Here is a 26,966-nt window from a genome sequence, read left to right on the forward strand (position 1 = left end):
TGATGGAGTGGATTATAAATTGATTCATAAGAAATGCCAAATGAATAAAATATTATACCAAATAGAACCAAGAGGGACAGAGATAGTAGAAGGCAGAAGGCCCTAGACCCGTATAGATACTTTTGCAGAAAACAACTCATCTGCAATTACAGGTTCTTTCTCCTGGAAATGGAAAGATGACTCCCAAGGAACAACCAAGAGCCCAAAGGTCTGGGCCCTGTCAAGGAACTGGCCACACGAGCCTGGCTGGATTTGGGAACTGCTACTGACTAATGATACGTGGGTGTCTTCCATGTCTATGTTCCCTCTTCTTGAATGGGAATGCCTAGTAGTTACTATGCCCATTCCACCACTGCATGTCAGGTGTGTAGGGGACAAATGACTTGACCTTGAATTTCCTGGTTCTTTACATGGAATGGAGTGCTACTCGAGAAGCCAAACCTGAGCAGCTGCACCTACATCTTGACCGGGTCTGGATGACAAGGTCTTGGGATGCGGAAGCCTGACTGGAGTAAGACCAAGAGGTCTTTGATGAGGGGATGAGGACATTTTGCATGGGGGAGGGATATAAATGATTGTAGCCAGAGAGTGGAGGGCAGTTGTACTAGTCGAATATGGTCGTAGGGGTATATGCCATCCCATGTGTTCTTCTCAAATGTGATATTACTTGTCCATCAAGAGGTAGGGTCTTTGTTTCCTCTCTGTGAATGTGTGTGGGCCTGTGACTACAGGAGAAGAGATGCCACAGGGTTTCCGAGTCATAGCATAAAAGATGATATAAATATGCCCAGTCCTCTTATTGGGATGCTCATCCTTAGGATCTAAACGCTCTGCTAGAAGAAAGCCAGGGAGTCACAGGTATTTCCAGCTAGGGCCTCAGCTGAGGTCCTGTCCAACAGTAGTACCAACCAACCATGTGATATAAAAATGGGTAGCCTTCGGATGACTCAAGCCTCCAGCCTTCACACCATTCCAACTATTGCCCAGTGGAGCGAAGAAGAAATGCTCCGGCTGAGCCTTACCCACATCACACATTTGTTAGCAAAACAAGTGCTGTCATTCAAGCCACAAATTTTTGGGGTGGTTTGCAATAGGTAATGGAAACAGATTTTGGCACCAGTCTGATATGTGAAAGAAAAGTAAATGAGTTCAAGACAAAATATTCCTGTCCAGCTGCTTTTTTCCAAGTCTAAAGAAGTCAGGGAAGATTTTAGACCAGAATTTTTCAGAGACAACATTGGAAGTGACTAAAACCAACTTCTTTATATAATCTCACGTTATCCCTCTTCATTTATTCCCTATTTGTTCTTTACTAATAAAGATTATTATTGTGTAGATTGTAATCCATTTAGGATGACATCTTTCTCCCATGTTCTTCCTGAATTATTTAAGCAATTTTGACATTGCCCAAGGTATTTATTTATTAAAGAGGGGGGAAAAACCAATCTTTCAAATAAAGTCCTAGCAGACTGAGTTTTGACATGAAAATTGCTAAGACTCAGTCAGCAGCCACACTGAGGAAAGATCCCAGGTCTTTCCTGCTGTCAACAGCATTTTAACCTTCAATGACACAGTCTCTTCACTACAAAGATAATGTTGAGAGTCTGTAAATACCTCTTCTGGAACACTTGTGTTGAATGGGTCACGACTGGGAGATCCCGTGACTGGTGTAGATGATACACTTTTCTCCAGGTCACTAAAACCCTGCGCATCCAGCAAAGTGGAGACGGAACCAGAAGTGAGCAGACCGTCCAAGTCGCCATCTTGGTCTAGGAAAAGGAGAAAAATGGCAGCTTTTCATTTACATTTCATTTTTGGAGGAAGAATACCAACTGAATATAAACATTTTTCCCATCCTCAAAAATCAAAAGTGAGTTTCCTTTGAAATCCTTAGAAAAATAACAAGAGGACCTCGAGGAGAAATGTTAAACTATGAGCACCTGGAGCCTGAGGGTGGTATTAATAGCTATTACCACAGACTCACAGCCTTGAAATCAGAAGTTCATTTAGTCCAACAACCTTCCCTAATTTTGTTTCAGAATTTGGGGCTTTACAAATTTCAGTTCAGAAACAACCAAGCTGGGGAGGAGTCAAGATGGCGGAGAAGTAGCAAGCTGAGACTGCTTCAGCTAGCCGGAGATCAGCTAGATAGCTTATCTAAAGATTGCAAACACCTGAAAATCCATGGGCAGATCGAAGAGAAGAAGAACAGCAATTCTGGAAACAGAAAAACAACCACTTTCTGAAAGGTAGGACCAGCGGAGAAGTGAATCCAAAGCGACGGGAAGATAGACCCTGGGGGAGGGGCCGGCTCCCGGCAAGCAGCGGAGCAAGCGCGCACAAAATCAGGACTTTTAAAAGTCTGTTCCGCTGAGGGACATCGCTCCAGAGGCTAAACCGGGGCGAAGCCCACGCGGGGTCAGCGTGGCCTCAGGTCCCGCAGGGTCACAGAAGGATCGGGGGTGTCTGAGTGTCGCAGAGCTTGCGGGTATTGGAACGGGAGAGCCAGCTACAGAGACAGAGCGGACAGTAGGCTCACAGCTCAGTGTTACCTTGAACCGGTCGCAGGCTCGGTGAGCTCGGAGCGCAGCTGGAGGTCAGGCAGACGGGAGTAACTGGGCGCTGTTCTCTGGGGCCCTGGGCTCTCGGCTCCTCCGGGCCTGAGACCAGGAGGCCGCCATTTGTATTCCCGTCCTCCGGAACTCAACGGAAAGCGCTCAGGGAACAAAAGCTCCTGAAAGCAAACCCGAGCGGATTACTCACCCCGGCCCCGGGTAAGGGTGCTGTAATTCCGCCTGGGGCAAAGACACTTGAGAATCATTACAACAGGCCCCTCCCCCAGAAGATCAACAAGAAATCCAGCCGAGACCAAGTTCACCTACCAAGGAGTGCGGTTTCAATACCAAGGAGAGCAGCAGAATTCCAGAGGAGGAGAAAGCCAAGCACGGAACTCATGGTTTTTTCCTGTGATTTTTTTTTAGTCTTGCAGTTAATTTAATTTTTTCTTTTTCATTTTTTTTTTTTTTCCTTCTCGCCTTCGGGTAAATTTTTTTTTTTAACTGTTACCTTTTTCTTTTTTAACAGTTTATCTAATATATATATTTTTTTCTTTTTTACATATTTCTTAGGTGTTTTCTTTTTTAAAAAATTCTTTTCTTTTTAATTTCTTTTTTCTTTTTTTTTCTTTCTTCCTTTTTGAACCTCTTTTTATCCCCTTTCTCCCCACTCACGATATTGGATCTCTTCTAATTTGGTTAAAGCATATTTTCCTGGGGTTGTTGCCACCCTTTTAGTATTTTACTTGCCCCTTCATTTACTCTTATCTGGACAAAATGACAAGACGTCAAAATACAACACAAAAAAAAGAACAAGAGGCAGTACCGAAGGCTAAGGACCTAATCAATACAGACATCGGTAATATGTCAGATCTAGAGTTCAGAATGACAATTCTCAAGGTTCTAGCCGGGCTCGAAAAAGGCATGGAAGATATTAGAGAAACCCTCTCGAGAGATAGAAAAGCCCTTTCTGGAGAAATAAAAGAACTAAAATCTAACCAAGTTGAAATCAAAAAAGCTATTAATGAGGTGCAATCAAAAATGGAGGCTCTCACTGCTAGGATAAATGAGGCAGAAGAAAGAATTAGTGATATAGAAGACCAAATGACAGAGAATAAAGAAGCTGAGCAAAAGTGGGACAAACAGCCACTGGACCACGAGGGGAGAATCCGAGAGATAAGTGACACCATAAGACGAAACAACATTAGAATAATTGGGATTCCAGAAGAAGAAGAAAGAGAGAGGGGAGCAGAAGGTATACTGGAGAGAATTATTGGGGAGAATTTCCCCAATATGGCAAAGGGAATGAGCATCAAAATTCAGGAGGTTCAGAGAACGCCCCTCAAAATCAATAAGAATAGGCCCACACCCCGTCACCTAATAGTAAAATTTACAAGTCTCAGTGACAAAGAGAAAATCCTGAAAGCAGCCTGGGAAAAGAAGTCTGTAACATACAATGGTAAAAATATTAGATTGGCAGCTGACTTATCCACAGAGACCTGGCAGGCCAGAAAGAGCTGGCATGATATTTTCAGAGCACTAAACGAGAAAAACATGCAGCCAAGAATACTATATCCAGCTAGGCTATCATTGAAAATAGAAGGAGATATTAAAAGCTTCCAGGACAAACAAAAACTGAAAGAATTTGCAAATACCAAACCAGCTCTACAGGAAATATTGAAAGGGGTCCTCTAAGCAAAGAGAGAGCCTACAAGTGGTAGATCAGAAAGGAACAGAGACCATATACAGTAACAGTCACCTTACAGGCAATACAATGGCACTAAATTCATATCTCTCAATAGTAACCCTGAATGTGAATGGGCTAAATGCCCCTGTCAAAAGACACAGGGTATCAGAATGGATAAAAAAACAAAACCCATCTATATGTTGCCTCCAAGAAACTCATTTTAAGCCCGAAGACACCTCCAGATTTAAAGTGAGGGGGTGGAAAAGAATTTACCATGCTAATGGACATCAGAAGAAAGCAGGAGTGGCAATCCTTAGATCAATTAGATTTTAAGCCAAAGACTATAATAAGAGATGAGGAAGGACACTATATCATACTCAAAGGGTCTGTCCAACAAGAAGATTTAACAATTTTAAATATCTATGCCCCCAATGTGGGAGCAGCCAACTATATAAACCAATTAATAACAAAATCAAAGAAACACATCCACAATAATACAATAATAGTAGGGGACTTTAACACTCCCCTCACTGAAATGGACAGATCATCCAAGCAAAAGATCAGCAAGGAAATAAAGGCCTTAAACGACACACTGGACCAGATGGACATCACAGATATATTCAGAATATTTCATCCCAAAGCAACGGAATACGCATTCTTCTCTAGTGCACATGGAACATTCTCCAGAATAGATCACATCCTCGGTCCTAAATCAGGACTCAACCGGTATCAAAAGATTGGGATCATTCCCTGCATATTTTCAGACCACAATGCTCTAAAGCTAGAACTCAACCACAAAAGGAAGTTTGGAAAGAACCCCAATACATGGAGACTAAACAGTATCCTTCTAAAGAATGAATGGGTCAACTGGGAAATTAAAGAAGAATTGAAAAAAATCATGGAAACAAATGATAATGAAAATACAACGGTTCAAAATCTGTGGGACACAACAAAGGCAGTCCTGAGAGGAAAATATATAGCGGTACAAGCCTTTCTCAAGAAACAAGAAAGATCTCAGGTACACAACCTAACCCTACACCTAAAGGAGCTGGAGAAAGAACAAGAAAGAAACCCTAAGCCCAGCAGGAGAAGAGAAATCATAAAGATCAGAGCAGAAATCAATGAAATAGAAACCAAAAAAACAATAGAACAAATCAACGAAACTAGGAGCTGGTTCTTTGAAAGAATTAATAAATTTGATGAACCCCTGGCCCGACTTACCAAAAAGAAAAGAGAAAGGACCCAAATAAATAAAATCATGAATGAAAGAGGAGAGATCACAACTAACACCAAAGAAATACAAACTATTATAAGAACATACTATGAGCAACTCTACGGCAATAAATTTGACAATCGGGAAGAAATGGATGCATTCCTAGAAACATATAAACTACCACAACTGAACCAGGAAGAAATAGAAAGCCTGAACAGACCCATAACCAGTAAGGAGATTGAAACAGTCATTAAAAGTCTCCAAACAAACAAAAGCCCAGGGCCAGACGGCTTCCCGGGGGAATTCTACCAAACATTTAAAGAAGAACTAATTCCTATTCTCCTGAAACTGTTCCAAAAAATAGAAATGGAAGGAAAACTTCCAAACTCATTTTATGAGGCCAGCATCACCTTGATCCCAAAACCAGACAAGGATCCCACCAAAAAAGAGAGCTATAGACCGATATCCTTGATGAACACAGATGCGAAAATACTCAACAAAATACTAGCCAATAGGATTCAACAGTACATTAAAAAGATTATTCACCACGACCAAGCGGGATTTATCCCAGGGCTGCAAGGTTGGTTCAACATCCGCAAATCAGTCAATGTGATACAACACATCAATAAAAGAAAGAACAAGAACCATATGATACTCTCAATAGATGCTGAAAAAGCATTTGACAAAGTACAGCATCCCTTCCTGATCAAAACTCTTCAAAGTGTAGGGATACAGGGCACATACCTCAATATCATCAAAGCCATCTATGAAAAACCCACCGCAAATATCATTCTCAATGGAGAAAAACTGAAAGCTTTTCCGCTAAGGTCAGGAACACGGCAGGGATGTCCATTATCACCACTGCTATTCAACATAGTACTAGAGGTCCTAGCCTCAGCAATCAGACAACAAAAGGACATTAAAGGCATCCAAATCGGCAAAGAAGAAGTCAAATTATCACTCTTCGCAGATGATATGATACTATATGTGGAAAACCCAAAAGACTCCACTCCAAAACTGCTAGAACTTATACAGGAATTCAGTAAAGTGTCAGGATATAAAATCCATGCACAGAAATCAGTTGCATTTCTCTACACCAACAGCAAGACAGAAGAAAGAGATATTAAGGAGTCAATCCCATTTACAATTGCATCGAAAACCAGAAGATACCTAGGAATAAACCTAACCAAAGAGACACAGAATCTATACTCAGAAAACTATAAAGTACTCATGAAAGAAATTGAGGAAGACACAAAGAAATGGAAAAATGTTCCATGCTCCTGGATTGGAAGAAAAAATATTGTGAAAATGTCTATGCTACCTAAAGCAATCTACACATTTAATGCAATTCCTATCAAAGTACCATCCATCTTTTTCAAAGAAATGGAACAAATAATGCTAAAATTTATATGGAACCAGAAAAGACCTCGAATAGCCAAAGGGATATTGAAAAAGAAAGCCAACGTTGGTGACATCACAATTCCAGACTTCAAGCTCTATTACAAAGCTGTCATCATCAAGACAGCATGGTACTGGCACAAAAACAGACACATAGATCAATGGAACAGAATAGAGAGCCCAGAAATAGACCCTCAACTCTACAGTCCACTAATCTTCGACAAAGCAGGAAAGAATGTCCAATGGAAAAAAGACAGACTCTTCAATAAATGGTGCTGGGAAAATTGGACAGCCACATGCAGAAAAATGAAATTGGACCATTTCCTTACACCACACACAAAAATAGACTCAAAATGATGAAGGACCTCAATGTGCGAAAGGAATCCATCAGAATCCTTGAGGAGAACACAGGCAGCAACCTCTTCGACCTCTGCCGCAGCAACATCTTCCTAGGAACAACGCCAAAGGCAAGGGAAGCAAGGGAAAAAATGAACTATTGGGATTTCATCAAGATCAAAAGCTTTTGCACAGCAAAGGAAACAGTTAACAAAATCAAAAGACAACTGACAGAATGGGAGAAGATATTTGCAAACGACATATCAGATAAAGGACTAGTGTCCAGAATCTATAAAGAACTTAGCAAACTCAACACCCAAAGAACAAATAATCCAATCAAGAAATGGGCAGAGGACATGAACAGACATTTCTGCAAAGAAGACATCCAGATGGCCAACAGACACATGAAAAAGTGCTCCACATCACCTGGCATCAGGGAAATACAAATCAAAACCACAATGAGATATCACCTCACACCTGTCAGAATGGCTAAAATCAACAAGTCAGGAAATGACAGGTGCTGGCGAGGATGCGGAGAAAGGGGAACCCTCCTCCACTGTTGGTGGGAATGCAAGCTGGTGCAGCCACTCTGGAAAACAGCATGGAGGTTCCTCAAAATGTTGAAAATAGAACTGCCCTATGACCCAGCAATTGCACTATTGGGTATTTACCCTAAAGATACAAATGTAGTGATCCAAAGGGGCACGTGCATCCGAATGTTTATAGCAGCAATGTCCACAATAGCCAAACTATGGAAAGAACCTAGATGTCCATCAACAGATGAATGGATCAAGAAGATGTGGTATATATACACAATGGAATACTATGCAGCCATCCAAAGAAATGAAATCTTGCCATTTGCAACAACATGGATGGAACTAGAGTGTATCATGCTTAGCGAAATAAGTCAAGCAGAGAAAGACAACTATCATATGATCTCCCTGATATGAGGAAGTGGTGATGCAACATGGAGGCTTAAGTGGGTAGGAGAAGAATAAATGAAACAAGATGGGATTGGGAGGGAGACAAACCATAAGTGACTCTTAAGCTCACAAAACAAACTGAGGGTTGCTGGGGGGAGGGGGTTTGGGAGAAGGGGGTGGGATTATGGACACTGGGGAGGGTATGTGCTTTGGTGAGTGCTGTGAAGTGTGTAAACCTGGTGATTCACAGACCTGTACCCCTTGGGATAAAAATATATGTTTATAAAAAATAAAAAATTAAAAAAAAAAAAAAAAGAAAGAAACAACCAAGTGGAGAATATCAGTGGTACAACAAACTAATTCTGAACAGCAACACAGTCACCATGAGAAACTCAATATTCATCATTCATCATTTCTGTGTTCTTATTTTTTTATTAATTTTTAATAAACTAATAATGTATTTTTATCTCCAGAGGTACAGGTCTGTGAATTGCCAGGTTTACACATTTCACAGCACTCACATCATCATTTCTGTGTTCTTAAAGCAAAACAAAACAAAACAAAACAAAACAAAAACCACATACATATAAAGAAGAAAAAACAACAATAGGCAATCTTCTGATTCCTTAAGATGATCCTTCTGTGCCATTTATTTTAAAGAAGAAAGAACAGCCTTATGGACAAATGCAACCACATACCCAGGAAAGCGGCCAACTTTGAGAACTACTTCTACATCTTCAGCAATGAAAAGGATTAGCTGCTGAACAACTATGTCAGATATTCTTTTTTAAAACCAAAAATTGATGCTTAAAACACTATTCTCTGAATAGTACAAAATCCTAAACTCATTTAAAGCTGTTAACTAGACTTACCTTCTTATGTTTTTATTAGGCATTTATTCTAAGTTCATTAAAATGTAGGTATTATTCACATTCTCTAAGGACTAAGTAAATACAAATACTAGTTAGAAATCACTGTTTATAAACTATTCATTAGAACAGGACATAATTTTCAATGGTGGTTAAAAACTCCCTCTTTTTAATATACAAATGTCAGTAAGTACATGATAAGATGTCCAATACTTTTCATCATGAGGGACTTGTGATGAGAATACTTAAAACACTAAACCAATTAAATCAAAATCATATCAAATGTACAGGATTGTGAAGTTTCAAATACCATACCAAGTGTTGGCAAGTGATACATTGCTGTTGGCAATGTAAAATAATACAACTAACTTTGGAAAAGAAAACGAAAAACAACCTCCTTTTTCTACACATTTTATATGCATTAAAAAAGATGAAAAAAAGTACAGGAGGGGTGCCTGGGTATCTCAGTTGGTTAAGTGTCTCTCTCTCTCTCTTTTTTTTTTTAAGCTTTATTTACTTATTTGAGAGAGAGAGAGCATTGCATGCACGCACAGGCCAGGGGAGGGACAGAAGGAAAGAATCTTCAAGTAGCCTCCACCTGAGTGCAGAGCCAAGGTAAGGCCTGATCTCACGACCCATAAGATCATGAGCTGAGCTGAAAGCAAGAGTCGGACGCTTAACAAACTGAGCCACCCAGGTGCTCCAAACGTCAGACTCCATCTCTGCTCAGGTCTTGATCTCCAGGTCGTGAGTTCAAGCCCTATGTTGGGCTCCATGCTGGTCATGGAGTCTATTTTAAAACAAAACCAGATTAAACAAACAACAACAACAACAACAACAAAAAACCCCATGAAACTGACAAAAATGATCATGTCAGTGCAATTATGAAGAATACCTCTTTTCTTGGTTTTCTTATGTTTCATAATTATAGAAATTAATGTTTTCCTTTGATTTTTAAATATAAAAACTACAGTATTGAGATTCTATAAAATCAAATACTGTTTTAAATGTTATGACTACAGGGGTGCCTGGGTGGCTCAGTGGGTTGATCCTCTGCTTTCGGCTCAGGTCATGATCTCAGGGTCCTCTGCTCAGCAGGGAGCCTGCTTTCCCCTCTCTTTCAGCTGCCTCTTTGCCTATTTGTGATCTTTCTCTTTGTCAAATAAATAAATAAAATCTTTAAAAAAAATAAATGTTATGACTATGTAAAAATTAATCACTTGTTAATTTGCAATACTGTCTAAAAAGAGACACTCTCTTGAAGGCAGAGAAAATGCTGAGTGATGAGAATCGCTGTAAGAACACTGACAGAGGTTCATTTGCTTGCTCATTTGGATATTTAAAATTTTAACATACACTAAGTCCTGTGGAAAATAAGATGAAGATCCATTTTTTTCCCCTCTCAGAAATCCTCGTCTGAAGTAGGATTTTCTTTCTTTTTGAACTCATCGAAATTGAAATTCCAAAATCTGAGTATTTCACAAGTATCTCTGAAAAAATTTATTACTCATGTTTACTTTTAGAGCAAATAACCCCACCTTGCATTGCTAATGAATGAGAAAACTTCCAACGTTCTTAACACTTTTGTTTTAAATGACCCCCAGAGATTTTCCACATTTGAGGATGGCCAACTGAACCATGCACCTATAGAATAATACCACATCAAAAGGCATAACTATTTTATTAAGTTTTTAATTCTAATTAACATACAGTGTAATACTAGTCTCAGGTATACAATATAGTAATTCAAAACTTCCCAACATCACCCTGTGCTCATCCCAACAAGTGCACTCCTTAATCCCCATCAAAGCGTGACTATTTTTACTTAGATGTCTTATGGTTTTGGTTTTATTTTATGTTTTAACTTAACACATTCAAAGCTGAACACAACCCCCCTTAATCATTTCAGTGCGCCCTCACTAGGCTTTGCTACCTTGGTAAATGGAATCATCACCCCCCCCACCCCGGTCGCTTTAGTCAAAAACATCAGTCTTTCTTGATTCTTTCCTCTTCTTCACTCTCATCTAATTCGTCACACCACTGTGTTAGTTCGAACACCAAAATGTGTTTCTAATCAGTACCATTATTAACATTCCATTTGGAATCCTGCAAGAGCCTCTTGACTGGCTTCTCTTCTTCTGATACTGCTCCCTCCTCCCAATATGGTCCATTTGTTACGAAAATGCCGCAGACTTGTAAAAACCCTTCCGTGGATCCCTCTGGGCTCACAGAGCTGACTGCCTCACATTGCCTGACCTGGCCAACGCTAACTTCTATCCGCTCGGCTCATCTCCTCTCATCCTCCCCCTGATCACTTCCTTCCAGTCAGTCACAACGGTCTTTTTACTACTTAAATACACCGAGCCCATTTTCCCCATAGGCTCTTTTAATAAACAAACAAACAAACAAACAAACAAATAAATGAATGAATGAATGAATAAAATTTACTTATTTATTTTTGAGAGAGAGAAAGCATAAGCAGGAGGGAAGGGTAGAGGGAGAAGCAGACTGTTTGCTGATCTGGGAGGCCAATGCAGGACTCGATCCCAGGACCCTGGGATCATGACCTGAGCTGAAGGCAGATGCTTAACCCACTGAGCCACCCAGATGCCCCTCCCCCCAGGCTCTAGAACACACTGTTCTGTCTAGAATGCTATCTGATGAACTCCACACAGAGGTTCTCCTTGACCAACCAGTCCACAGTATTCTCTTTGGCCTACTCACCAAGAAAGTGTGTGATATTGTTTCCTAATGATATTGTTGAATAAATGAATAAACAAACTATTTTGGAATAATGGATATTCCAGGAAAATGAAAACAAATGTTAAAGTTCATAGCCACTTAAAATCAAGTAAAGTAGAAAAACCTATAGAGCTACAGTACCTTTTTTACCTTGGGTCAGTATCACTGTATCTTGCATCTTCTTGTACCTATTCAGGCACTGTCGAAGATCTTCTATTTTCCGATCCTATTAATAAAATAAATTGTCATCTTTAAACTATGACTTTAAACAGTAAAAGTAATTGCAACACAAAGAATAGGGAGACATGAATTATTTACATTATTCAAGGAATATTTCTAAACTTTAGTAAAACTGGTAATATCTACATTTTACCAGTTTTCCTACGTACATCAGAGATAGAGAAAAAGTACCTCTAAATTTAGAGATCCTATCCTTCAGCTGCCATCTTTAAAAACAAAAACAAAACAAGGTAATAAGATACAAAACAAAAACAAAAACAAAACAAGAAAAAAATCAACTTTAATTATTCTCCTCTCCAACTTATGGGCAGGTCTTGAAAGAAAGATCTACTACACCTGTTGTCTTTACCTGCTGTCATCAATCATAATCTGGCCTTTCTCTTCTCAAAACACTCAGCCAAAGTTGTACCAATTAGTCATCAGAGTCATCAGAGACTTTATATTTACTAAAAATAAGAGAACTTTTCATCCTTTTTCTAATTTGACCTCTGATACTTGACTGACCCCACTCTTTCCTCCTTTTTCCTTCACTTTTCTTTCCACTCTTTCTTTTCTTCTATTTTGATTTCTTAATTCCTTGACCAGATAGATATTCTACTTCCACTATCTACCCAGCCCAGTCTATAAAATGTTAGTGCTTTAAGATTTTGTCCTTTACCCCCACTCTGGTGGATCCTAAAAAAATGGGCTCCCTAGCTCTTCTCTCACTGGTTTTGGGCCTGGCCATGTGACTTGCTTTGGTCAAAGAGATATCAACAAATGTGGTTAGGGTTTGCCCTCTCTCTCTGCTCCAGGGAACCTTCACTATGTGAAGAAGCACAGGCTAGTCTAATGGAAGACGAGATATCATTTGGAAAAGAGACATCCCAGATGGGCCCAATCTATGCAAGGATGTTAATCACTAGACATGGGAGTCACACCAGCCTAGACCATCCAGCCCCATCCCACCCACCAGCTAACTGCAGAGATCAACAAAGCCAGCCCAGACCAGGAGAACCCCCTAATCAACCATCAGAAGTATGAGAAATAATAAATGTGATTTGTCATGGAGCAAAAGCTAATTTACATATCAACTATAGCTTAGTCTCCGAATATCTATAATTCTGTATTTTTCCTAAAATGGACTGGGTTCACTCCCTACCCCATCTATAATTATACATTAACCCCCAAATTTAGATTCATTTTCCAACTTTCTATGAGAAATCTCCTTTTAAAAGTCCCATGAGCACATCGAAGTGAATGTCTCTAAAATTAAGCTCATTATTTGCCCCTGGTACTTGAGCTTAGATTCCCTTAACTCTTTGAGGGCACTATCATTCACCTCATTACTCAAACTAGAAACTTGTTCTCAAATCCCCCCCCCCAAAAAATTACTTCAAAGACTTTTACTTACTCGAGACAAAAAGAGGGTGAGAGTGAGAGAAGAAGAAGCAGGAGGAAGGGGCAGAGGGAGAGGGAGAAGCAGGCTCCCACAGGGAACCTGATGTGGAGCTCAATCCCAGGACCCTGTGGTCGTAACCTGACCGAAGGTAGGTGCTTAACCAACTGAGCCACCCAGGAGCCCTCAAATCCAAAATAAGGTTTTCAAAAACCCTGTCAACCTGTGTAAATGTCAGCTTCATATACCCCTCTACCTTATCTCATTCTGAACTTTCCCAACATGCACTAGGCTGTGCCAAGTCTGGGCTTTTGAGACATGTTTAGTTCATAGATACTCTCCTTAGCAGCTTTTGTTTTCCTGATAAACAACTCTTGCCTTTCCTCAGATTTTGCTCAAATGCAACCTCTTTGAAGCCTTCTGGAACTACTAAAAACTTATGTCAGCGTTGGTGCTCCTAAAGCAGTTTGAATGTCTAGTAAGCCCTCAGTCAACACTGGCAGATTTGTTTGTTATTGATGCTTTTTGAGAGAGAGAAATTAAGACTAAATGAATTTGTGATTACTTTTTTAAAAGTAAAAGCTATGGGGGCACCGAGGGGACTCAGTCAGTTATGCGTCTACCTTTGGCTCAGGTAGTGATCCCAGAGTCCTGGGATCAAGCCCCATATCAAGCTCCCTGTTCGCTGTTTTTCTCTCAAATAAATAAAATCTTAAAAAAAAAAAAAAAAAGTAAAAACTACATGGGCCCCTTGCTAATGACTTTCCTTTTTATTCCACAGTGGTAAAGACTAGCAAAAAGAAACCTAAATATAGGTGGGTGGAGAGGGCAATGAGTTTATTTCCTAATAAAGAGCAAATAAAGAGAATTGAAGGGAAAAATATAGAGTAAAACAGAGAACACAAGAATTAGAGAAAGAAACAAGCTGAGACAAAAAGATCAAGGCAAAGTTCTTTGGCAGTTGCTTGTTTTTTTACTTCCTTGAAATGACTCTTTTCTTGGGAAAATGCCTCCTTGTTCTATTCATTGAGTAACATGAGATGTAAGAGTAGTTCTGATGATGCGAGCTGAACCCGACTGCTGCTGTCCGCTGGGTATATGGCTGATCAGGTAGGCCATGAAAAAACACCTTGCTTTAGAGGACACTGTTTCCCTGCTCTCATCAGAATGAAATCAGTGAAGCAACAGGAAAGAAGACTCTGGAGTCCCTGGCATTTGGCCAACAAAGCTAAAAGACAGCCTAGGGCCATATTTTATTTCATGGTACTGATGCCTCTGTCTCTTGTTTTCCTGATAAACAACTCTTGCCTTTCCTCAGATTTTGCTCAAATGCAACCTCTTTGAAGCCTTCTGGAACTACTAAAACCTTATGTCAGCGTTGGTGCTCCTAAAGCAGTTTGAATGTCTAGTAAGCCCTCAGTCAACACTGGGAGATTTGTTTGTTATTGATGCTTTTTGAGAGAGAGAAATTGTCTCACATGAGACAATCCCTCATGTGAAAGAATCCAGGAGTGTGAAGAAAATGATATGAAGAAAATTAACCTCATTGGGAAGCTAACAGTTGTCAGGGACCACCCCTTTCAGAGTTCATGCGAGCCCAGAAAGGATGCACTATGGACTGTATCCTTTCTCTCATTTCCCACCTGAATATAAAGAAATGATCTGAGGGCTTGAACATTTTTCCAGATTCACAGGGAGGTGGGAGAGGGAGATCTCAGTGGACCCAGTGCTGCCGGTCACCACTCTACCCACACAGTCACAATGACAACTGTCATCACCGAGAGCAGGCACATGAAGGTAGAAAGGCAGAACGGCTATCCCTCAACATCAGTAGTGTGTAGGGTTCTTCCAACCTGGCATATCTCAAGAAAACTCATGGAGTGATCAAAATGGTGGTACACACCCACATAAATACTTTAATTTCATCTAGATACCTTTTCTTCATTTGCTGCCATCAAAGATTCCATAGCCTTTTTCATTTTTTGCACTTCAATATCTGAAAATATTACAAGAACATGTCAGAAGTCAGTTTTGTTAAGGTGTGTGACAATAACAAGGGGCTGACTCTTCAGACTGAAGTGTTTTAATGAAATATTTACCGTCCATATCCTCTTTTGGGGAAAATCTGAAAAATGAACACCTTCCATGTCGCCTGAATAGTTATCACTCCAGAAAGCAAACAATATGGGTCAGAGCTAACTACCCTCTCTCGAAGCAATAACAAAATCCTCACGAGAACACGGAAGGTGAAATTTCAGTGCTACAACCATGAAAACACAGCTTCTCAATTAAAAAAAAAAAAAAAGAAACAAGAAACCTAGAAAGCAGTGGGCGAAAGCGATGGACGGTGTACACAATGACATAAGCAGAGGACAGGATACTCAGTTTTAACCAAGATGGAGGCATGAATGGCAAGAGCCTGATGGAATGTGGCATCTATAGCAGTCATGCTATGAAGTTGGTTGTAGGTTCCATACAGAAGGATAAGTACTTTGCTTCATCTATAAACATCATTTATGACACTATTTTAAAAGGTAAATGTGATTTTCCTTAAAATTTGACAGTCAATTGGGGCGCCTGGGTGGCTCAGTGGGTTAGGCCGCTGCCTTCGGCTCAGGTCATGATCTCAGGGTCCTGGGATCGAGTCCCGCATCGGGCTCTCTGCTCAGCAGGGGCCTGCTTCCTTCCCTTCCCCTCTCTCTGCCTGCCTCTCTACCTACTGTGATCTCTCTCTGTCAAATAAATAAAATAAAATCTTAAAAAAAAAAAAAAATTTGACAGTCAAATACAAAAGCACATTACTTTAATAATAAAAGAACCAATATTTTAAGATGAAATGTCAACCTAAAACAAAATCACAAATTTAAAAAATTCAAACAGAAAAAAAAATTGAGCTAAGGTTACCTGCTTCTGAGAAAAACAAACAAACAAACTACTACTTAAATGCATCATTCATCACTGATACAACACTTTCAATATGAAGGTATATTCTGTAGAAATTGCCTTTTTTTTTTTTTTTTTTTTGATGCCCAATTCTCTGGGTGTAAGAATTCAACATCTGGAGGAAAGAGTCTATTAATTAATGATTTATCTCGATGATGCATTAGATAATCGGGGTTCTGTTAATCAGCCTGGGTACAATCTCTTGTCTAACACCAACAGGGTATGTTTAGTTCTTAATGTAGATCTCAGGGAAGAAGTGGGCTACAAAACCTTGAAAAGTAATTTTCTCCTCTGATACTCTGTCTCCCGAACTACAAAAAAAATTCTTCCTCCCCTCTGTTACTCTGGGTGTTCTGCTATACCCTGTGGAGCAAAAGGGCTGAATCGGGAGGGGGGGGGGGGATCAGCAAAATGACCTTTTACTCCTTGTTTTTACTGTTTGTTTATATACGCTCTATTTTGTGCACTCTGAAGAAATGGAGAGCTTATCGATGAAGCAACTTCACATCTTTGGTGAGATAAATGTTTTTAAAACACATGCAAAGAACAGTCCAAGTAGTACTTTTGGTGAATTTAAAGGCTGATGGAAAGACACCAAAAACCTTACTTTTGTCTTTGAGCTTCTTTTTAAAATTTTCATCTGTGTAGGAAAACCCATTGAATTGGAAGTTAGTATATACATTACAACAATAAATATTTTTAAAGTACTATTATTTAGTCTTTTGCCTAAGATAAAGAAGCTAACCCTATAAAAACTGAATATTAAACACTATTTTGTGGCTTTAGGAATGGTACTGCAATGCATGATGCTCTGTGTAAGGTTAGAAAGAGAATATAATTCATCCAAAGACCTAGATTTGAGTTCCTACCTCTGTCACTTCTTCTCTGTGAACCCTGATTTCCTGGCATATTAAAGTTAGGTCTGTGGAATACAAGCAGTCCTTATACTCTACGGGGTGAAAACACCATTAGTGATGTTTGGTTGTAACATTTCCATTACGGGTCAGCACATGGCTTTCCTGAATGTGCCCAGCACTTGGCTTAGGACACATGAACCTCATCACTCAAATTCAATGACTCTGACGTGGTCTACCTCCCGTTCAATGAGATGAGTCCACTGATCATGCAGTGAGATCTTATGCCAACATCAGATTGCTATGAAGTTTCTAAACATTGCTCCCGACTCTTGTGTTTATCGGGCTGTGTGTTGGCGATAAGCAGTTCATAGACCAGCGTCCGTCTTTGGGAACCACTACTCCAACACGTCCTCTAGACCACAACATGATTCCATTTTATTCTTAAAACCGTAAAGGCATGACCTATCTGTGAACATCCTTTAAAGACTACACAAATCTAGGGATGCCTTGCTGGTTCGTTCAGTCAGTATATAGTATGTGATTTTTGATCTCGGGGAGGTGAGTTCCAACCCCATGTTGAGTGTAGAGCTTCCTTAAAAAACAAAAAAACACAACGCCAGAATTCTATTATATGCCAAAATACACAAGGGGGGAAAAATCCTTCAATGTTTGATGAGTTAGCTTTCTGATCCATAGGGAATTACAACTACAGGGATATAAAGCCAGGGTATTCTAGAACCAAGAAAGACATTATAGGTAACCTAACTGAAGCCCTTCATTATTCAGACAGTGAGGTTACCGATGCTCACATAAAAATGTACTAAAGCTACACTCAATGGAATTTTTAGTTTCAAGAGTCAGAAGTTGCTTTGTAGTTTGCATGCCACAGTGATTTATAATAGCAAAGAAAGGTTAAATCAAACCTAGTGTTGTCAGGTGTTCTGTGCATTTATATTTCCAAATATAACATAAAAAACACATTTCATTCAAGTTATTTTCTATCACATATAACGTGTATTAAAAATGACAGTCCATACAATATTCAAGACAAACTTCCTCAGTTATGAGAAAAATTTTTGATAAATTCACACACGTTTTCAAAAAAGAGGATTATTTTTGCTTTCTAGCAGGTTGAGGGCTCAGTCCACCATAAAAAATTTTCCTTGATCTTCCAAAGATGCAAAGTCCTTTCCTCTCTTCTCTCAAAAGTGTAGGAACGGTTTCTAAATCTCTTAGTTCATGCTGTTTCAAGTTCAGTTCAGAGGGAGATTAAACCTGGGACATGATAATGTTCCCTTTTAATGCTTTCTATCACTTCCTTGTACTGCCATCAGAACAAGAACTGTCTCAACAGAATTCACAACTTAGTAATGCATAATAAACACCGCATGAAGTACAGAGTTGCTCTCCTCTAGCTGCTGAAGAGGAAGCTACTAGATCCCCAGGCACAGGGAAGAGTTTCGGAGGAGGCCCTGCTGTCCTGGCCTCAGCTGGTTTCCGCTACCCTTCTCCTTTCTCTGAAAGGACTCACCACTGACACGGGGTTCTTTTGCAGGTGTGGGGAGGAAGGGAGGGCTGCACAGGGAGGTTTCTAAGAAAGTAAGAGAACAAATGTCAAATGTATGTGCCCACCTCGATCGAGAATTTCCACCCCTTCTCCTTTCATCTTGCACACCAGTTTTTCCTGTAGCCTTTTTACTTCAGATTCCTTCTCTTCCAGCTGTTCTTTTAAAGATGCCAGTTCGTCCTACAAATGATAAGCTCGTTTTACAACAGGGAATTATGACTAAAGGAGAATATTCAGGGAGCATGTTAACTCTTAAGTCAATAATGAGTTTTTGGGAATGAAACAAAAAACGATAGGAATCTAGATGCAGACTTCAGAAACCAGACAGTGGCAAGAGGAAGCAGGAAGCAAGACAATTAATGAAGGTCAATGTCTAATAATTCTGGAATAAGTGTTTCAAGTTTCTGTGTGACCAAATTAAAACAAAATGCTTTAAAGTGTAATTAGGACCTGAGTAGCCTAAGTTTTAAAGCTTATGTTAAACAAACAAAAAAAACCCTCCCCCAGTTAATCCAGGAAGATAATCAAATTAGACCCCAAGTGTCATAAAAGCAAAATAAAATGCAAATTGGAAAATATATATCAAGACTTGACTGAGATTTATTTAGTATTTCAAGATGGCATTCATGTTCCCTGAGCATGAACAAGGCAGAGCTTAATTGATGGGTAAGGTAGCAAGTGATGAACAATGTTAGCCAAATCATGGGACTAACTAATTCATCTTCATCACCAAAATAAAAGGACAGAGTCTCCCACAACAATGGAAAAAAGATTTAACAGATTTTAAATCCCCCCCACTTCTTGTCTACTATGTAGCTATTAAAGATTCCAAGTCCAATATTCTATTTACTAATGTTAAATTTTCAGTTTAATTTTGGTGAAGAATTAGCTTTAGCAAACTGAAATTTTGCTGGCTGTATTTTAGCACAGAAAATAAAGCTATGCAGTGCTAATAAGTGTATTTTTATAACTGATATACATTTTATTTTCAGTCTCTTAAGGTAGGTATTGTGTTTAGTACTATGAGAAGGTCTCCAAAGACGCAAGAAAGCTGGCCCTATACTTTTTACTTATGATAGGCACGGATCCCAAGTACAAGGAATTTTTAGTAGCACTGGCAAAAAGCTTCTTTACAGCAGTAATTTCAACTCACTGTCATGATACAGTTAACCTGTAAGAAAGTCCCAAAGGAAGAAGCAGTCTGAGGCAAAATGGATATCTTTTTCCAGGTGCATTTTTACAACTATTTTACCAAGCTTGGATCTCAGGTACTCTAAGAGAATGAGATCAAATTTCTAAATGAATATTTTTATTTTGCCCATTTATTATTTTTCATTAATTATTTCATATGTTTCTGAAAACAACATCAGGGATCGCACTGGCCCTTCCATCAGCTTTTTTAAATGTATTTTTAAAAAAACAGATGACACACACACGATGAATGCACATGCTACTAAAAAACACTATCACGGCAAAACAGCGCAAGCCAGAAAGCAAACAGGCCCAGGACCCCATTACCCAAAGTCTACTACACCTTCAGTGACTCCCATTTTTGTTCCATCCGCTGCTTTTCATACTGCATCTGACCCACCTTGATTTTCATGCTAGAAAGTTTGGCCATTAAAGACTGGTAGAGAGACAGAGGTGTGAAAGAAACCACAGATAGAAAAAGACAAGCCTAAATATCCAAGAAAATAGTATCGGTTTATAAAGGAGGTTAGGTTAACTAACAGAAATAACAGGTTATGTTTCACTAGATTAGTTAAAGCCCCAATTTTTAAAAATTCAGAATAGTGGTGTTCAAATTCAAGAAAGTCTCCAGCTTGGGGGGAAATTTCATTCACTTGTAAGATAACTTCTTTATCATCTATTGAGTTGAGAACTTATATTATGGATCATAGGTAAGTGAGGCAGGCTGTTTACAAATTTTTGCCATTGAGAAAGCTTACCTTGGTTGATTTCAGCTTTTTTTCATACTGAAGTCTTTCATTGTCCATTTCACTGACTCTTAACCTCAAATCATTGATCTCTTGCATTAGCCCCTGTCAAAGGAGGAACAATGAAACATATCAGGAAAGCAACAACACACCTATGTAGGCCAAAATAGCAGCTTGGAAACCTAGTCAACAAGCCCCTGGGTTCAGATTGTAGGAATTGGATCAGACAAATGGAAATAAATGTATCTCCCTGAGGCCCAAAGCATCTTTCTAGTTAAAACACTATTTTAAATTCTCCATGCATCTGGCCCACAATCATGAGATTATGGAAATCAAAGGTAATTCTTTAAAAATTAAATTCAAATAATTAACATATAATGTATCATTAGTTTCAGAGGTAGAGGTCAGTGATTCATTAGTCTTATATAACACCCAGTCTCTTCACATCACTGCTCTCCTTAATGCCCATCCCCCTTACCCCATCCCCCCACCCCCCACCCCTCCAGCAACCCTCAGTTTGTCTCCTATGCTTAAGAGTTAAAAGGTGACTTTCAATTTTGATTAACAAAGGTAGCCAATCGCATACATCAATCATCAGCTATTTCTGGACTAAAAATCACCATATAGATTCCAACTTTAAAAATTAACTAGAAAAATTTTCTTTAGTAAAGCCATTACTTTTAGGGCCTTTTCAGTGATCTGTGGATTATTTATAAAAATATTTTTACAATTTCTTCCTTTGTCTAACAAAAATATAGATTGTTCATCAACCCAGTCTGGGAGAATGGAATGGAATTTAAATCCTTTTATTGTTTTTTTTGAAATGTAAACCTTTTAAACCAAGGATTCTCAGCTTGAGGGTGGATGAGGGCCCTGTAATTTACAAATACATTGTCATAACATGAATGTTACATTTGGAACAGAAAAAAGAAAATAATCCTAAGGTTTTCATAATACAAATACAGCCAGAAGCTTTTCTCTTTCACATTAAAAAAACAAAACAAAACAAAAACTAATTTGCTTGTAAAACTTGTCTAAGTGTTCTAAGAAACAGTAACATATTTTTGTCTAGAGCCCAGACAGTAGGAAAAGGGAATCAGAATGCCATACAATACCAACTTCAAATACTGTGGAAAGGATTTCTTTTTTGATTACAAACCATCAAGACTCCACCAATGCTTAACATGTTTTTATTCCTCATTTTACAAGTCCTCTACTCCTGAGCCACAAATAAACAGATGACAGAACTATACAAAAATGCCATAAAAAAGAAGCAATACCATAAGAAATAAAACTTTCTTACTAAACTTCTATGAGTAATGATTCACACATGGGGAGAGGGATGCCTTTCCTAAATTACTTAACAGTACTATATAATAATTACTCATTAGTTATTATTATAATTATTTTTTCTTTTTTTTTTTTTCCTAGAGGGGGGAAGAAGGAGAGACGTTTCAAGCAGACTCCCGCTAAGCATGGAGTCCTAGGCAAGGCTCAATGAGATTCTGACCTGAGCCAAAATTCAAGTCAGAGGTTTAACTGACAGGGCCACCTAGGTGCCCCTAGTACAGTTGTTATTAGTACAGTACCTCAGTAAGGGAACAGCTGTTTCCTCCTTTCACGAATGAGGTCAGGAACTGTTTGACATCATTTAATAACATTTTAGCTGTGATTCCTTATCTACAGGTTCGGAATTCAAGTCTAAGGAAAAAGTCAGTTTCTCCCATTTATTTATCCCCCATTTATTAATCATTCTTGCATACTAGAATTCTTAGTGACCTTCCTTCATCTCCTGGTCTTTTTAATATATATCTTGCCACTTTTTCATGGCTAGCAGCTTTGAATTCCTATTTAGTATTGTCTTATTTTAACTCTTCTTTTAGAAACAGTGACAACTTGCAAAAAGAAGTAACTAAAAAAACCACAATTATAAATTGAGATAATTTTTCTGTTCTCTGTACATATTTTCAAACCTACTTATTATATAGAAAATAATCAGTAAAATGTAAAAATGGCTATTAGTAAAGTGATACACTTAAACCCATTATTTCCATAATGAAGAAAACCACTACAGATGGACAGGAGGACGGACAGGAGGACAGACAGGCAGAAGAACAGAGAGAAGCTCCAAATGTCACAAAGTGAAAAGTTCTTTCTAAAGACTAATGAAAGCATTAAAATTTCATATCAAAAGTCTCACAATTTAAAAAAAGGTACGAACAACAAAAAGTCTCACAATAAATATTGCCATGAGCATTTAGTGATTAAAAAGTCAATGTAAAAAAAGCCAATGTAATTAAAGATTATTCCTAAAAAGGAGCACGGATGAACGAGAGCACGTAGCCATTAACTACCTCCCCCTCACGCCTACAAGGAATTTCAACTTGCTCTGGAAATATGTGTATGACATATACACACGCACACGCATATGTATGTTAAGGGGGAGGGTATCACTTACCTCCGTGTCTCTGAACCTGTCTTCATAATCCAATCTATCCTTCTCCACAGCGGTCAGTTTAAGCTTCAAGTTAGATATTTCAGCCATCAGATCCAACTTCTGAGTTTCTAGGGATGTCCTACTCAGAAGCTCCTATTGGAATTTAAGAGATACACTCAAAACTTGTTTTATTACAAATCACCACATATGATTGTGTCTTACCCTACAAAGCAGTAACTATCAAGTCGGGAATGTGGTAAAGATTAATCACTAAACAGATAAAATTTGAAAATATTATCTGCTTCTGTGAACCTTCATGGAGCAGAACTAAGTGTGCGCTTACTTCCTGGGGAGACGTACATGCTCTAGATATGCAGAAATCTTAACTGCTTCAAAGCCTGATCAGAACACTGATGCTGACAGGGTCGCTCTGTGTTAGGCACTGTTCTGATGTGGTTCGATCCTCAAAACAACTTTCTAAAGCAGAAACTCCTACTAAAGATAACTCAGGAATTATCTTTGTTCAACAAATGAGGAAGGTGAGGAACAGAGAGGCTGAAAACCTGCCAAAGGTCATACAGCAAGGATGTGGCAGAGCAAGGACTCAAACTGAAACAGTCTCCCTCCAGTACGTACCCTACCCGCTATATTATAGGCCCTCTCGTCTACGAGCACTGTGTGTGTGTGTGTGTGTGTGTGTGTGTGTGTGTGTGTGCGGTGTATTACAAGTTTGGGTTTGTTTTCTTTTCCCCATAAAAGTCACATATGGTACGTATCTTTTTTCTTAATCATAAAATATATGCTCATATCTGGGGGTTAGGAAACCATATGCAAATTTAAAGAAGAACATTAAAACTACCTATAATCCTATCAGTATTTTATTCCAGATTCAAATTACATGAACGCTTTCTATGTTATGCATGTGTTTTGAGACCCAGTTACCCTCGGTTTTTGCTTAAAATATGCCAGTCTCGGTGAATCATGAACTTCAATGCTGCGTCCGAGGGGACACAACAAACAAGTGCAGAACTTCAAACAGGCGAGCAAGAAAACCCCACCTCAGTGACGGCTTCTGAACATACCTGCTGCAGCATTTCCTCTGTGGCATTCAGCTTCTCCCGGTGCTCTTCAAGACAAAATTCCAAATCTCGAATCTTCTCCCCCTGAGCATCCACCTGGTCTGTTAACACACTTACCTGTATATAGAGCAAAATACTGCAATAGATTAGGAAGGATTTGGGTCCCACTACAAACTTTATTTCTCTAAATAGAACAAAAACTGGAATGATGTCACTACCCATTTGTTGTAAGGGGAAAAAAAAAACTGTCAATAAGACAGCAGTCCTTTACAATCCTATCTAAGTGATGCTTCTTGACCTGCAGACTCCCAATTTTTAAGGAGGTTAGGGCTGATTGGGGATATGCAATACCTTGTAGTTATAGGTTAACTTCATTTCAACCATTTTATGCGAGAGGGTATGTGCATAGATCATCATTTTGGGGGGGTTGGAATGGGAGTGGGAGGTAGTATTAGAGATTAAGAGAGGAAATGGAGTTATGTTTGAAAGAGAAGCTGTCAAGGACTACACGTGAGTCTTTCCCCACGATCACCAATCCCATAAATACACTGCAATTTACTTAACTCAAAATACCAAAATAAAAATGTTTGTCGTGCATTTAAAACATTAAGAAGAAGAAAACTCAAATTTAGCCACGAAACCAGAGTCCGCTACTCACTTCTGTTCTGTTCAGCTCACAGGATCATTTTTAAAATTGAAAATTAAATAGATTCAGATTCAAAAACATTCAGGTTTATGAAAATCTGTGGTATAAAATTGCAATTTATGCTGTAAATTAAAAACACCAGATCAACTAAGATGACAGATCAGATCAGAAAGTCAGCTTAGATGACACTGTGGCTGTCATCAGAGGAGCCGAGGCTGCTCACTCTAGACCGGGGAGGCACACCTTGGTGCTACCACAGTCCTCACCACTCCCTATTGTGTGTACATACTTATTTCTATCAGCAATCCGGCTCCCAAGCATCTGAATATGCCATCCCAATTTAAAATGGTCTTTGTAAATATGTTGTGGAGGAAGAATAGCATTGTTAAAAATCACTTGCCTGAAGAACGAGAGATTCGTTATCATTCTCTAAACGTGCTAGCCTTTCTTGATACACCTCTCCATTTCCGGGCAGGTGTCCATTTGTCTGAAAAGATGAAGGAGTATGTGTAAGGCTTGACTCTCTTTAAAACTGAAACGACTGTGAGCAAATAAAATGGCATACATTCTTAATCCAAGGAACCTGAATAGAATTCAGCCAGCTGCTGCCACCACTGCTAGAAAACACGAGTCTAAAACTTGGTCCATTTGCCTCAAAATAGGTAAAATGGGCATGGTAGGCATGTTATCACCAAACCAGACAAGTTCCCATCAAGCAGAAAAATCATGACCTAAAAGGAACAGTGGTTACTAACATGCTCGCAGGGACGCATAGCTGGGTCATACGAAGTTTCGCGAGTGTGTGGGCAGGCAGAAATTACTTATGCCGCCTGAATGATCTGTGCTATTTCTGGGTGGGGGCACTGGGAATGTCCTGGGCTGCCCTTATGTGCCTCCCCTCTCCTCCCAAGTTGCAAACCCAGAACTGCAAATGCCTGTCTTTACAGAGGAGGCCTTGGGGGCAGCTCATATCAGCTTCCTCCCTGTTACTCAGGACCAAATCTCAGGGCAAGCCTTCCCTTTGTCTTTGAAGCCTTTCTTCCTTCCCCTGAAAGCTTAGGAAGCAGTCCACAACTACTTCCCCCAACCGTCCCCATCCACACCTTACCAGGAACTTTATTAGCTCCCATTCTGACTTCACTCTTTGTGACTTTGCTCAACTCTATTAGGTTACGCCAAGCTCCTGCAGAGCCTGGAAACAGGTATCATCCTGCAACCACAGCACTGGCCTGGGGCTCTGCTTAGATTCGTGCTCACTTTCTTCACCTCCCTCCAGCCCCGCACGTTTTTATCAGATTCGGACATGTCTGTGCATGGTGTAAATGCTGAAGGAAACACCGATTGGGAAAGCGAGTCACATTTTTCTTTTTCTCAGCTGTCTCATATATAAAAGCCATTAAGGAGATACACAAAAAGGCTCACGGAGAGCACACAATATAAAAACATCATTTTGAAATACAGCAGTATATCTGATATGTCCCTTGTTATCTCATGTAAGTAGCTCATAATCATATGACGGGTAATCCCAATAGAAATTCCTGATTCCTCATTCAACTACAACAGAAATAAAAGCCACTGGAGCTCAAATTAGTTAGATAGGGCCATCCAGAGGTCAATGAAGAAAGCAAATAACTTCAGGGGCGCCTGGCAGGCTCAGTTGGTTAAGCATCTGCCTTCAGCTCAGGTCATGATCCCAGGGTCCTGGGATGGAGTCCTACATCAGGCTCCCTGCTCAGCAGGGAGTCCGCTTCTGCCTCTCCTCCCTGTGCATGCTCTCTCATTTTTTCTCTCTCTGAAATAAATAAAATCTTAAAAAAAAAAAAAAAAAAAGAGCAAATAACTTCAGGTTTAAACCAGAGAAACACAAACTCAACCTTATCGTCCAAGAACACAGCAGATGTGACATCTATTATTTTTCAGAATTAACTGGTATTCTTATACTACCTTTCCAAATAATGCAGTTTCCCATATAAATTCTGGAAGTAATAAAAGGCATGTGTTGAGCGCATGCACACACGTACATGCACATGGTAACAAAAAAGGAAATTGCAGCATGTTGCTTCTAAAAACTTAGATGCACTGGATACATTGCCCATGAGGCCACAAAAGAATCAGAAGCTAATTGAGGAAGGCTGCAACATGTATTTAGAGTGGATAAA

At 39.3% G+C, this 26,966-nt stretch overlaps 1 protein-coding gene across 1 annotated transcript in view; it reads right to left on the reverse strand.

Moving 5' to 3' along the window:
- Positions 1–26,966, reverse strand: part of LOC309870266 (liprin-beta-1-like) — a gene marked incomplete at its 3' end in the record, with an annotated part of 138,739 nt that overhangs the window by 18,236 nt on the left and 93,537 nt on the right. The window contains exons 4-13 of the mRNA XM_082742447.1: positions 25,208–25,294; positions 24,165–24,278; positions 23,104–23,235; positions 20,658–20,750; positions 20,243–20,335; positions 18,774–18,888; positions 16,892–16,924; positions 15,276–15,337; positions 11,865–11,949; positions 1,615–1,769 (exon numbers count right to left, since the gene is read on the reverse strand). Of these exons, the coding sequence (XP_082598573.1) occupies positions 1,615–1,769; positions 11,865–11,949; positions 15,276–15,337; positions 16,892–16,924; positions 18,774–18,888; positions 20,243–20,335; positions 20,658–20,750; positions 23,104–23,235; positions 24,165–24,278; positions 25,208–25,294 (969 nt within the window). The remainder of the gene's footprint in view (positions 1–1,614; positions 1,770–11,864; positions 11,950–15,275; positions 15,338–16,891; positions 16,925–18,773; positions 18,889–20,242; positions 20,336–20,657; positions 20,751–23,103; positions 23,236–24,164; positions 24,279–25,207; positions 25,295–26,966) is intronic.

Source organism: Mustela nivalis (genome assembly GCF_964662115.1).
Source record: "Mustela nivalis genome assembly, chromosome: 7".
Taxonomy (NCBI): domain Eukaryota; kingdom Metazoa; phylum Chordata; class Mammalia; order Carnivora; family Mustelidae; genus Mustela; species Mustela nivalis.